Source organism: Sylvia atricapilla, chromosome 1 (assembly GCF_009819655.1).
Source record: "Sylvia atricapilla isolate bSylAtr1 chromosome 1, bSylAtr1.pri, whole genome shotgun sequence".
Lineage (NCBI taxonomy): Eukaryota > Metazoa > Chordata > Aves > Passeriformes > Sylviidae > Sylvia > Sylvia atricapilla.
The window spans coordinates 4,408,379-4,421,665 of NC_089140.1; the positions used below are offsets into that span (position 1 = coordinate 4,408,379).

The 13,287-nt window shown below is 40.9% G+C and overlaps 1 protein-coding gene across 1 annotated transcript in view; it reads left to right on the top strand.

Moving 5' to 3' along the window:
• Positions 1-4,315: 4,315 nt before the first annotated feature.
• DLEC1 (DLEC1 cilia and flagella associated protein) overlaps positions 4,316-13,287 on the top strand; it is a 33,301-nt gene continuing 24,329 nt past the window's right edge. The window contains exons 1-12 of the mRNA XM_066314051.1: positions 4,316-4,690; positions 5,624-5,764; positions 6,303-6,499; positions 6,930-7,096; positions 8,001-8,152; positions 8,411-8,628; positions 8,870-8,951; positions 9,342-9,429; positions 10,229-10,402; positions 11,179-11,315; positions 12,190-12,282; positions 12,529-12,619. Coding sequence (XP_066170148.1) covers positions 4,316-4,690; positions 5,624-5,764; positions 6,303-6,499; positions 6,930-7,096; positions 8,001-8,152; positions 8,411-8,628; positions 8,870-8,951; positions 9,342-9,429; positions 10,229-10,402; positions 11,179-11,315; positions 12,190-12,282; positions 12,529-12,619 — 1,915 coding nt within the window. The remainder of the gene's footprint in view (positions 4,691-5,623; positions 5,765-6,302; positions 6,500-6,929; positions 7,097-8,000; positions 8,153-8,410; positions 8,629-8,869; positions 8,952-9,341; positions 9,430-10,228; positions 10,403-11,178; positions 11,316-12,189; positions 12,283-12,528; positions 12,620-13,287) is intronic.

A 13,287-nucleotide genomic window follows, 5' to 3' on the forward strand; every position in this document is an offset into this window, starting at 1 on the left:
TGTGCAAAACAATGCAATTCCTCCAGAGCAAAAGGCAGCACTGCAGTGTCAGTTCTCTTGGTTTTCCACATCTGAAGAGTGCCACCTGAAGCCTGCAGGACTTTTACTTTGGACGTTTCCAAAAAATGCTAAAAATGTAAAAAAAAAAAAAAAAAAAAAAAAAAAAAGTGGAGTTTTGATGTATTCCGAAACCCAAGGATTTGTGGGTTTTTTATTGGTGGTTTTTTTTTTTTTAATCTAAGCGCCAAGACTATTTTGTATATATTTCTATAAATTTGAATTATATGTACATTTGAGCTATGTATAGGTACATATTTCTAAATTAATCCATACTGTTGTATTAACACAAGGGGGGCAAACCTTTGATTTTTATTTTTAAGAGTGTCCTAAATTCATAATTTCAAAGAAACCTTTCAAACACCAAGTGAGTGGAATCACTGTAATGAATGCTCGCTCTCTAAAGAAGTTCACTGACATTAGTGAAGATTTTGGGGCCACTAGGAAGATAAATGTATAAACTTTTCCACAAGCATTGAAAGAATGCTATTCCAGTGTTTGCACATTTAAGGAATACATGTTCACAATATAAGATTATAGTCAGAGACAGCAGCCCATTGCTAATAAATATAGAAATAATAAGAAATGAACAGGCTGACTTACAGACTCAGGATTTAACAGCTATCAATATTTTTGATAAAAGATGAGTAAGGTAAATAAAACTGCTCTGGAGCTTGATATTTTTGTAAAAAAATATAAGATGCAGTTCCACTCTTCCATTTATTTTATGTACACATAACCTCCTGCTCAGTAATTGAGCTCCCTGCTTGCATTTAAATCACACCCAGCTATTTTATATGTAAAAATGTTCTGTTATTGTCAGTCTTACAAAGGAGAAAGAAGGAGCTGGGCTTGTCCTATCATAGTTTCATTAGGTAGCTGGATGCCTGAATAAATCACCTCCAGGATTCTGATTTGTTTTAGATTACAATGGGAAGGACTTTTTCTGAACATGTTGCTACCAGAAGAAAGAAGGGGTTTGGGCAACACCTGAAATTTGAAGAGTCCCCATGGGATAACAATGAATGTGTGGGGAACACCTGGGGAGTTTGACCAAAACAAATACAGAAAAGAAATATGATCCTGACAAGACAGGAAGACTGCTTTAAAAAGCAGAATAATCTGAATTTTAGCAGAATTTATGATTCCTCTAAGGTCTGTGACAGGCATTTGGACATATTTAATTTCAGATTAGCTTGTGCCTGGTCCTATAGACTGAGAGCCCATTAACTGATGGAGCAGATCAGGTGATCCTGGAGAGTTCAGTTTCAGATTAGTTTCCTCCAAGAAAAATCCCCCTGTGCTCAAAACTGCAACAAGCATCAAGGTGGGGCTTTTGGGAGTCTGGTCAGATCCACAGACCCAATCCAAACCTAAAACCCACCATAAAATTCAACCTTACATGGTACAGAGGAGAAATCCACGGTAAAACATCTGTTAGAAGTCATACATGGCACATTTACACATATAAATATTTAAACCTTTATATTTATACCTATAAATGTAGGAGGAGGTTGCTGCTTGGGTTTTTTTTTTCCATTCCCTACATGCATGAGTCTCTCTTCAGCCTTTGGAACTTAAATATCTTATAATGATGATAAAGAGGATTATATTTGATGCAAATCCCTAATGCTCATCATATTTACATGAAAATGTGTGTGTGGACATATAGATATGTGAATTATACAGTTTTACAAGAGGAACTGTGGCACTTGTTTTTCAAGTTTATCTGAATAAATGATGATGGCATAAAAATGGAAATCTAAAGAAAAGTATCCCATTGTTATATGGGAAACAATTGTGCATTGCTCTTTATACCCCTCCTTCTGATCCTGCAGTTGGCTTCTGGGCAGATGGATCTCACCTTTGCTTCCAGATTTTATGGACTGTAGTTTGAAAAACAAAATCCAGCTTCTAACATGAGATTATGTGCTTGGCAAGTTACTGAAAGACAGTAAAGATGAAAGTACAGAAAGTTTTTTCCACAGTCAGTTTTCATGTGCTTCTATATACTGTTTCAAACAAAAACATCTGCTTTACTGTCACCATTTTAAAGGCTGGGAAAGAATTATTTTTTTAAATGCTGGATTTTACTAACGTTCCAGTTAGCAAACAGATGTTAAAATCAATTGTAATAGCACATAAAAGTGGGACTTCTAATATGGAAATATGTTAAAATGTGCATGCAGCAAATCTTAAAGGTGAGAACCTACAAGCCTGCACAGAAACAAAACTGTTTGAGAGCACAAATTGGAACAAGGAGCAGCTGAGGGAGCTGGGAAAGGGGCTCAGCCTGGAGAAATAGAGGCTCAGGGGCACGTTCTGGTTCTGCACAACTCCCTGACAGGAGGGGACAGCCAGGTGAGGGTCAGGCTCTGCTCCCAGGGAATAAGGGCAGGAACAGAGGAAATGGTCTTGAGTTGCACCAAGGAAGGTTTAGGTTGGATTTTAGGGGCAATATCTTTGCTGAAGGGTTTATTGAGCATTAGAATACACTGCTCAAGGCAGTCACCACCCCTCAGAAGCCTTCAAAAAGTGCATGGATGTGGCACTTGGGGACAGGGTTTAGTGGTGATCTCAGCAGTAGCGGAGTAAAGGTAGAACTCCACGATCTAAGAGATCTTTTTCAACCTTAGTGATTCTGTGAAAGCTGTGAACCTTTTCTATGGGAAAGCACAGCTACCTGGTCCTACCCTTCTCAGACATCTGTGATTTCTCTGTCTTAATCTTTGGAACAGAATATTGAACATTTGCCAAGCTTTATCTTGGGCAAGCTTCCCTTTTTCATAGGGAAATTAAAAGCACAGCAGTGACTCTGGCTTTAATTTGGTGTTTTATTCCAAAGGGACACTTTGGTGAGCTGAAGACTTAAGGCTTGTGACTCAAGCTTGTGACCCTGTTGTCTCAAGCCCATGTACCATACACCTAAAAAAAACAAGTTGAATTTCAACCACCCCCATGGTTTCCATGGGGTTTACACCCACAGCCTTTGGCTTATCTGCTGGTGGAAGAGCACTTGTTGGTAAATTCCAATTATTTTTGCCATAGTTATTTTCTGTTCAGGGTGTAACATTGCCTAACTCATCCAAAACACTATAGAGCCAAATGACCCTGACAGTGATGGAGAAGCCCAGGCTCCACGGTCAGGTTTCTCCAATCTGAGCAAAAAGGGAGGGGAAAGGAAAGGAAAGGAAAGGAAAGGAAAGGAAAGGAAAGGAAAGGAAAGGAAAGGAAAGGAAAGGAAAGGAAAGGAAAGGAAAGGAAAGGAAAGGAAAGGAAAGGAAAGGAAAGGAAAGGAAAGGAAAGGAAAGGAAAGGAAAGGAAAGGAAAGGAAAGGAAAGGAAGGAAAGGAAAGGAAAGGAAAGGAAAGGAAAGGAAGAAAGGAAAGGAAAGGAAAGGAAAGGAAAGGAAAGGAAAGGAAAGGAAAGGAAAGGAAAGGAAAGGAAAGGAAAGGAAAGGAAAGGAAAGGAAAGGAAAGGAAAGGAAAGGAAAGGAAAGGAAAGGAAAGGAAAGGAAAGGAAAGGAAAGGAAAGGAAAGGAAAGGAAAGGAAAGGAAGGAAAGGAAAGGAAAGGAAAGGAAAGGAAAGGAAAGGAAAGGAAAGGAAAGGAAGGAAAGGAAAGGAAAGGAAAGGAAAGGAAAGGAAAGGAAAGGAAAGGAAAGGAAAGGAAAGGAAAGGAAAGGAAAGGAAAGGAAAGGAAAGGAAAGGGAAAGGGGAAGGGGAAGGGGAAATCACACCGGTTTCTGTGGGAAATATCACCAGATTGAGTGGAGCCTGTTGTTAGCAACCAGCGTACACAGCCAGGGCCGCCGCAAACAGAGCGGGGAGATGGATGGGTTGGGGCTGGTGATGAATATTCCCATCTCCCAGCCCGGTTCCAGCGGCAGGGATGAGCCCAGCCTCCTCGTCCCACGTGTGGGCAATCAGGAGAGGATTCAGCCTCTTCCCTCAGCTCCAGCCCGCGACCCGCACAGCGGCGGAGGGGCGCGCAGTATCCCCGCCAAGTCCAAATTCCCCCTTCGCAGGTTTCAAGTCAACGTTTTCTTTCTTATTAAGTCACGAGGTTATTCGTTCTTAATAGATCACAAATCCGTGGCAGGGAGGAGACGGGGTACGAGCCCCTGAGAGTCCCGGAGTGCCGGCAGCGCTCTGAGGGGCGATGGCGCCGCGGAAAGGGAAGGGGACACCGCCATCACCCCGCCGAGCCCGGTCACTCGGCAACGGCGGCAACGGGAGCCTGAGGAGGGGCCGGGCCCGCCATGGCTGAGGAGAGTCCGGATATCGACAGCCAGGATCACAGCGCCGGGCGGGACATGGCTGAGGGGAGCCCCAGCCCAGAGAATCCCAGCGCCGGGCGGGACATGGCTGAGGGGAGCCCCAACCCAGAGAATCCCAGCGCCGGGCGGGACATGGCTGAGGGGAGCCCCAACCCAGAGAATCCCAGCGCCGGGCGGGACATGGCTGAGGGGAGCCCCAACCCAGAGGAGCCCAGCGCCGGGCGGGACATGGCTGAGGGGAGCCCCAGCCCGGAGAATCCCAGCGCCGGGCGGGACATGGCTGAGGGGAGCCCCAGCCCAGAGAATCCCAGCGCCGGGCGGGACATGGCTGAGGGGAGCCCCAGCCCCGACCCCCAGGTAACGCAGCGGGGCTGGGCACCGCGGGCACAAATAGCGTAGCCCCCAGTAGCACCAGAGCCCTGAGCACAAACCCTGAAAGGCGCCTCACACGGAGACCTGCGCTTATCTTTGGGACACGCGGAGACACACGACCCCTGCACACGGAGAGCCGTGCAATCGGCTTCACACACAGAGATCCCCACTGCAGACAGCCTCACATGGACATAGCCGTGCACACACAGACCACCCTGCAAACAGCTTCACACAGACCACCCTGCGAACAGCTTCACAATCAGTGATCCCCACTGCAAACAGCCTCACACACTCATTCCCCTGCACACAGAGACCCCCCTGAAAACATCACACACAGACCACCCTGAGAACAGCCTCACGCACACAGAACCCTGCACACAGAGATCCTCCTGCAAACAGCCTCATACACACAGAACCCTGCACACAGAGATCCCTCTGCAAACAGCCTCACACACACAGAACCCTGCACACAGAGATCCCCCTGCAAACAGCCTCACACACACAGAACCCTGCACACACAAATACCCATATAAAAAGCCTCACACAGCCCTGCACACACCCTGGGGCACAAACACATGCCCTGCACAAGGACTGACACACACACATATCCCCTGTACAGGGCTCATATCTCCCTCCCACACACTCTCCCCATGCACACAGCCCCATCCCTGCACAAACCATCACATACAATTGCACACAGAGGACTGTGTATGTCACCATCACCTACACATCCAGCCAGCCAGCTCAGACACACTGTCCCACAGCACACATACACACACAGATATCCACACCTCTGTGTTCATATCCACACACATCCCCTTTCCAGGTACCTTTTCCCATTTGATAATTTCAACCGTTTGTATCTTTGCATCTTATCTCTTGCTTTAAGCTCTAAACATTCTCATTTTCTTTCCCCAGGACATCTCCCATGTGCTGGCTAGTGCCTTTAAGAACCTGTACACTGGAGATGTTTTTGAGGTGGACATGGCAACAAATTGGATTAAGTCCCAAGGAGGAGACAGTGTTTATCAAGACAGTTATACAGATGAGCTAGAGAAGGTACAAGTCCAAACCAAATCAGTTTGGAGCTCTTTAGTTGCTACTTAGATCTTCTATAAAATAAAATCTAAAGGCAGGTCTACAATTGACACTTTAATGGAAATCTACTTGAGCACAGTTTCCCACTGAACTTTTCAAATAAGTTAATATTCACATGATCCTTCATGTAGATACTGTATCTCTAGTTGGCTTTGCAGACACAGGATACAAGCAGTAAAGCAGTAGCCCTTTAAATGCATATTTGCACTGGCTGAAAACTTTTCCCTGTACCTGCTTATCAGTGGCCCAGGTTTCTTACTTTGTCATCACTCCAAAACCTGTTGTCATGTATAAAAGTAGAGGCTGATGCTGGATGATTTGAGCCATAGGTGTTTTCTGTTTTGTGTCATTGTGGAATGACAGTGTTTTAGCGGGCCAGTTGATGCTTGTAAAGTAGTGATGTTTTACTAATTTGTCTATGTTTAACTCTCCAAGACAAATAGAAAACATCTGTCTGTAACAGCTCAATTTTCTCTTTATTCACCCATGCCCATGGCAGCTTCTGGCTGAGTGTAAGAGCCGACTGACAGAAGCTGACAAAGCAGAAGAGGAGATCATTCAGGCCCAGGCCCGAGCAAAAGCTGAAGAGGAAAAAGTTCTAAATGAGATGAAGATTCATGCAGGGGAAGATTTCCACAAACTGGGGCTGCCACCAGGTGAGGATTCTGGAATGTTGCTCCCCAGTATTTGCTTATGGTACCTGGACATCAGCTTGGGGTTGGCTTTGCATCAACAGAGCAACTTTGAAAGACTTTGTAGAGAGGTTCAAATGGAGTAACATCTGTTTAACATTGGGAAACAAAACAACCAGGTCATGGTCAAGGTATTAAATTTGGATTGAGGGGTTACCACCTAAATACTACAAGTGTACATACCTTGATGTATAGCAGCAACAAACAGATTAAATATTTCCCCAGCGGGTGTTCAGCTGGGTTTGAACTGAATTTAGAATTGTGGAGATGCATGTCCAAGTCTTGGGATTAAAATACCAGATTATTTTCTATAAAATATAATATTAAAAATATTTTATATAATATAGTATTACTTCATATAAAACATATTACCTGACACGGATGAGGTGTAAAAACAAAATTACTTTAGATTGATCAAGACTGTGTATTTCAAGGGGCTGTTATTTTGCTTTTTTTGATTGCTTTTTGTTTGTTGGCTTTACTGTTGCAGTGGCATCCTCTTTTCGGTGGATTGTGGATAATGAACTTCTTAGAAAAAATAATTTAATCTGTCCTGAGGACTACATCACTGAAAAATTACCTCTTGCTAAAGCACCAAAAGGTAACTTTTGAAGCAGAAAGTAATTTAGACTTTTTAGAACCCTCTGTAATTGAAGTATTGGAGGATGTAGCAGATCTGAGCATATTTTTATGGTTTTCTGCCAAAGCAGAAGGGACTCTAGTATAAGCATAAGCTTCCACTAAGGGCACATTCTCAAAGTAGAATTGATAAATTCAAAACTACTGAGTTTATAATTTCTTAAATATGATACTTAATCATTGTTGCACATTTGTTTACAGTGTTCTCCATCTCACACAAAAACTGTACTAGTGAGTGTTCTATATCCAATATCATTAGCACAAAAGCTACAACTACATCTTGTGTATAAAGAAGCAGTTGCATTAAAGTAAAACTTATTTTCAGTGAAATAAAATTTTATTCTTTATTTAGGGTTTAAAGTTTTCCAGTTCTGGAAATACATTGGTTTTATTTGCTCATGAAGATCAGTAAGGAAAATATTTTGGACAATGTCAAGACTTCTTGATTTCTTTTATTTATGTGAGACCCAAGATGAAAGGTTTTAGGATCATTATATATAATTTTTTTAGTCAAGCCAAAACTACTATTTCAGAGTAATAAACTTAGTCACAAATTTCAATATGTGTGTTTTGGTTTTTTCTCATTGTAATTCTAAACAAAGTGAAAAATCTCACATCCCTTACGTGGTCAACATATCTTTCTGGGAGTAATATAGATGTACACAGCCTGTTTAATTAGTGCTTCTAAAAGCTTTCTTATTAAAGTACTAGGCTTTTTTTGTACAAAGTTCAAAATGTACATTAAAATCTAGAGGATTTTTGCCAGCAACAAGTCTTAAAATAAACTCATACGCCTATGCTTAGACTAAATGCTTGTCATTCATGTTTTCCTCTTAAAGAATTATTGTTTTTTCTTTGAATTGCAGGAGAATCAGAACCTGGATACCTGAAAGGGACACATAAACAACGTGCTTTTTCACTGGATGAGAGTATCTACTTGACTGACAGTGTGAAAAGTGTGTCTTCAGCTCTGTCCTCAACTCCAGCCTCCAGCCTCGAGGCTAAAACCGTGAGTAAGGTGCATTTTACAAGTTAGTTTTAGTCTGTCTGATCTGTAAGGCCTCTTGCTGTTCCTGCAGTAAAGGGTGAATATCAACCCACTGTTTATTTGACTACATTACTTATATTTACTCTGTTAAAAAAAGGAGAAATACTGTATTTTCCATAGCCATTTTCATTGCTGTGTAGCTTTAATTACACATGTGCAGCCCCCTTTTTTCCTCATCCTCAAAATCACTGTGTTTAATGTTGCACTGTGCACTCTTGTTTTTCAAAGAAAACGAAAGCCTCACAGAAACAAGTCAGGAAAGAGAGTAACTCCTGGAAAGCAGAGGAATTAAGTGAGTACATCTCCAGACTTGAGAAAAGACAGAATTACTTGAAGAACCCACGCTTTTTCCCACCAAATACTCTTCATGGAGGCAAATCTCTTGTAATTTCTCAAGAAAAAGTGGAAGAAATCATAGCCAGAAGAAAAGCAGAAGACATTAAAGGGTATGCAATGTGTACAGTTTCTGGATTCTGAGCTGGAGCACACAGAGCTCCACTACAGAATTGCTGTGGATTTACCCAGAGATATTTTGGGCTAAATTTCCTATATAGTCTCTTAGTAACAAAGTGTATCTGTATGATATTTTAGTTTTGCCAAAGGAGACATTTTGCAATTTCTCATTTTATCAGTATTTAGAGAACCAGGCAATAAGGTAATGTTTCATTTCTTTTTTTAATCTTTCAGTGATACCTCATTTGTTCCTGTATTTTTTGCCAATCCACCTTCTGTCCTGTTTTTGTACGATAAAGCTGGGCAGGTTTATGAGGTGAGAAGTTGCTTTGTGAGAGTTAATTCTGCCTTCCTAAGAATTATGTCCTATCATGATCTACATATTTCACCCAATCTTTAGCCTTTCTGAATTCTAATAAAACCTGAGTTTCTTCTATATATTGAATTTATGACCCTTTAACTTCCTTGAAGATACTCCTTCCCACCTGCCACTGACACACAAACCAGTGAAGATTAAATGGGCTCTTCTCAGTCTCTGCTTTGTTTTGGTACAGTCTGATTCAGCCTCTCTTGAATAAACTGGGGTTTTGGGGATGTGATGATGAAGTAGTTACTGCCAGCAGTTGCAGTAGTATCAGGGAATGGCAAATGTTTTCCTGAGTGATGATAAATACAATGGAGCATTTTATTTTCTTTTTAAATGAAGATGACTGTAGAGCTACGAAACATCACTTCAACAGCTCAACATGTAAGACTTATCCCCCCCTCTGCTACAGTATTTTTCATTTGGCCAGGTAAGGGTTCTTCTTCTGCCTTTAAAATGTTAACATATAAAAAAATCTAATTCACTATTCTAACAAAGATTTTCCAGAGATGTTCTCTTTCATGAGTGTTCAGTTCTTTGGGAACTGAATGCTAATTTAGGGCCATTCCCATGCAACTCTTTAGCAGATTTAAATGGTCTGATGAGGAATTCAAAAGACTAAATTAAAGTGATGTTAGATCAAAATGTGTCCATGGAATACCTAGATGAAGTCTTATCCAAAATTCTTCTAGGAACAGATGTAGTCCACTGAAAAAATTAGGAGGAGAGAGCAAGAAATAACAATACAATAAATAACTGCAACAAAGAAGGATAGGTTAGAGGAAAGTTAAGAAAACTATCTTTCCTGTGGGAGGATAGCCAGGCACTGAGATAAATTGCCTAAGGAGATTGTGATACCCCAAGAACTGGAGGAATATTTAGAAGAAGTTAGATGCCTCCATGGAAGCCCTTTTGTCTTGGGGTAAAGCAAAACTGGGTAATGTCTCTTAAGTTTCTCCTCACTGTTTGGTGTGTTTATGAGGAGTATATTTCAGACAAAGCAATCTTTGAGCTCCCTGGAACATGTTCACATTCCCAGATTTCACTGCCAGGCCTCTTGTGCTCATCCCTTTTTATCAGCTTGACTTAGGCAATAAATGGGGGGAGTTTACAGGCACCTTTCCAGAGGAAGACATGATCATAAACACTACTGCCAATTTGGGGAGGTTTTAACTTTTTAAAAAAAAAAAAATCTGCCGTTTTGTTTTGTTTTTATTTTTCTCCCAAAGGAAAATATCCAGGAAAGGGAGGAATGATTGCTCCTGGGATGGCATGCCAGTATACAGTCCAGTTTATTCCTGAATATCTGGGAGAGTATGAAGATCACATATTAGTGGAGAGTCAAGTATCAGAACCTTTTGTCATCCCAATCCAAGCTAAAGTATCACTTCCAGTATTAACATGTCAGTAGTGTCCAAATACTAAATTTCTCTAAAGTTAAGCAGACTTGGGGTTTTTATTTGTCTGTCTTCAATTTTGTGTCACAAAACAAATGTGGAAAAAATTGGCAATGCAGTTTCTGCATTTTGATATCTGTCTCATTTTTTCACTTATCTTAGATTTGTTAGTTATTAAAATGCAATCCTGTTGGATTTTTCCTCAATTATTTGTTCTTGTCATCTTAGGTTTTTCTTTTTTTTTTCACTGTATTATAGAGAAGTCAGTAGAAGCCACATTTCTAGGTTTGTGTTTTGTTGATTCCTGGACTCCCAATTGTAATAACTAATTCTAAATATTATGTAATTATGATTTAATTACAACTATTTGATGCTATTAATTAATGTTAATGGAATGTGAAATTAATGACATATGGATATGGTACATCTGCACCTCTCTGATATCTAACCTCAGCTATAACAAACAGGATTACTTTTGCAAAAATTTGCTTTGAGTTTTTGTAAATTCACCTTTCCTGTTACACCAAGCTTTTCTAAAAAAATCATCTTACTTTTTATCATTCAATAATCTTTGAGGAGGAAAGATCATCTTACATCATTGAAATGTAAGATGAATGTAGAAATAGACATCTCACACTGTCCAACTTTGAAATGGAAAGAATTTAAGGGAGTTTGGGATTGCAAAACCTGGTGTGTTGTCATGCAGTAATGTCTGTAAAGAGTTATTTAATCAGCTGCCTTTGCTGTCTCTGGAGTCAGATTTTCTGTGTTACTCCTTGCAGTGCCTGACATTATAGACTGTGGCTCCTGCCTTGTTGGAGGAATAAAAACAACAGCACTTGTGTGCAGAAATGAGGGAGTTAGGACTGGGAAGTTCTCTATAATGCCAGAGAAAGCCTGGCCACCTCCTGATTCCAGGGTGAGTGATTAGGAGGGAAATACTGGACCCAGCTTGGTGTAGGTGCCCTGGTGTGAAGGCCTTAGTGTATTAGCACAGAAGTCATAAGCCTTGCTGGGAACATCTGCATTGTGCCATTCCTTCAGGAATTCACCTTTATCCTGAAGACCAATCTCCCTGGAGGGCTGTTTATTCTTCTTGTGCTCTGGTTTTCCTGTGGAAGTGGTAGCCTTGCTCAGGGGAGAGGTAAACTGAGGCATTGAGTGGAGAAAGGAAAACTGGCTCGAATGTTAACCTTGCCCTTGTAGCAGATAGAAATGCCATCAGTTCTAGCACTGCTTGAGGTAATTACCTCTTCCTCCTCCACAAAAACATCCCTTTCTGACCTTGCTGCACCTGTAGACAGAGCAATCCAATCCAGGCCTGCTCTGTCTGTAGCTCCCCATCACAAACCAGAGCTTAAGTGGGATGGACAGAGGAGATAAAGTGGGGCAGCTAGATTGGCATTTTTGGTGCTGGACAAAGAGCAGATAAGCTAAGTTGTCCCTCCAGAGACTTTACAGTTCCATCTCAAAGTGAGTTGGAGCATGGAGAAACAGAGCCCCTCTCTCAGGCTGTGAACATGAATATTAGGGCTTCTGACACTGTCATTTCTCTTCAGAGACTGCACTTTCCCTCCTGCTTTCACCAAGGTCATTGTGAAGCAGAGAGCTTCTTTTATTTTTTTTTAATTAAGCCGCATTTAAGAACCGCACTCTTTTGAAGTGTGTGAAAAAATTGTATTGCAAGAGGTAAAACAGTTGTAGTATACTGCCTGTCTCAGGTAAATCTGTGTTTTTAAACACAGCAACCTAATCAATTTTATTTATTATTATTTTTTGTTTTAATACCTTAGGTGGCTGCCAGTGCTGATTTTGTGATACAGGATCCTTTTGGGATCCAGCCTGCTGTTTTGGAGCTAGCTCCAGGGCAGAATGCAACAGTAGAGGTTAGTGCCAACTTCTGTAGAAAGGTTTTTTACTTCACCAAATAAATTAACAAGCAAGATCATTTTACATGAAGTGGCTGGACCTTGCAAGTTTGGGTTTATGTGAGCAAAAATTACTCTGTTTCTTGCAAGTGTTACTTTTAATTACTAATCACTAAAATTGTCTTTCAGGAAATATTTGCAAACTCAAGTGTATTTCTTAGGGGAGGGAAATCTGTTACAGACCTTGCTATTTCTCTCTTTCAGGTAGTGTTTTTCCCTTCTTTGCCAGAAGCCTCACAGGAAACATTCACAATTTTGTGTGATAATTATCCAGTCAATTATGTTACAGTCACAGGTTTGTTTCTAGCACCTTTCTAATTCCGTAGATACTCAGATAATGTGAGTGGTGATTGTTGGGATGAGGTGATGGTAACATTTTATGTCATTGGATTAAGCAAAATAATGTGTCTGCTGCTGGTTGGTTTTTTGTTTGGGTTTTTTTTGTGTGTGTGTTTTGTGGGGGGGTTTTGTTTTTGTTTCTGTTTTTATTGTTATTACTGCTCCTTCCCAGTGCATGGAATACATTGGATTCAGAAAATACTGAGCTCTTAACCTTGGGTAGGCAAAAATTCAAATGTAAAATGTCACCAAGTTGCAGAACAGAAAAGTAGCCAGGTGCAACTCATCTCTTTTACTTTTCCGTCAATAAGATAACTTGACAAACTATGAAATAGGTGTAACAGGGCAGAAATGAACCCCATTTGGGGCACATCTTAGATTAGGGTTCAGGAGGGGTAGGCAGTCTTTGCATTAGCTAATGAAACCAGTTCAAATTCTTGTAAATGTTGGTGCTTGTACTGTAATCTAACTGTGAGTGCTGTAACATGAGGCTTGGTTTGTCATTTATTAAATCACTTTGTCACATGTATTTACTTTGGATTTTTTTAATACTTCATTTGCTGCTCATTTTAATTTTAATATACTGCTCAAAACATCTGGGAGTCACATTGTCAACCACTGTAA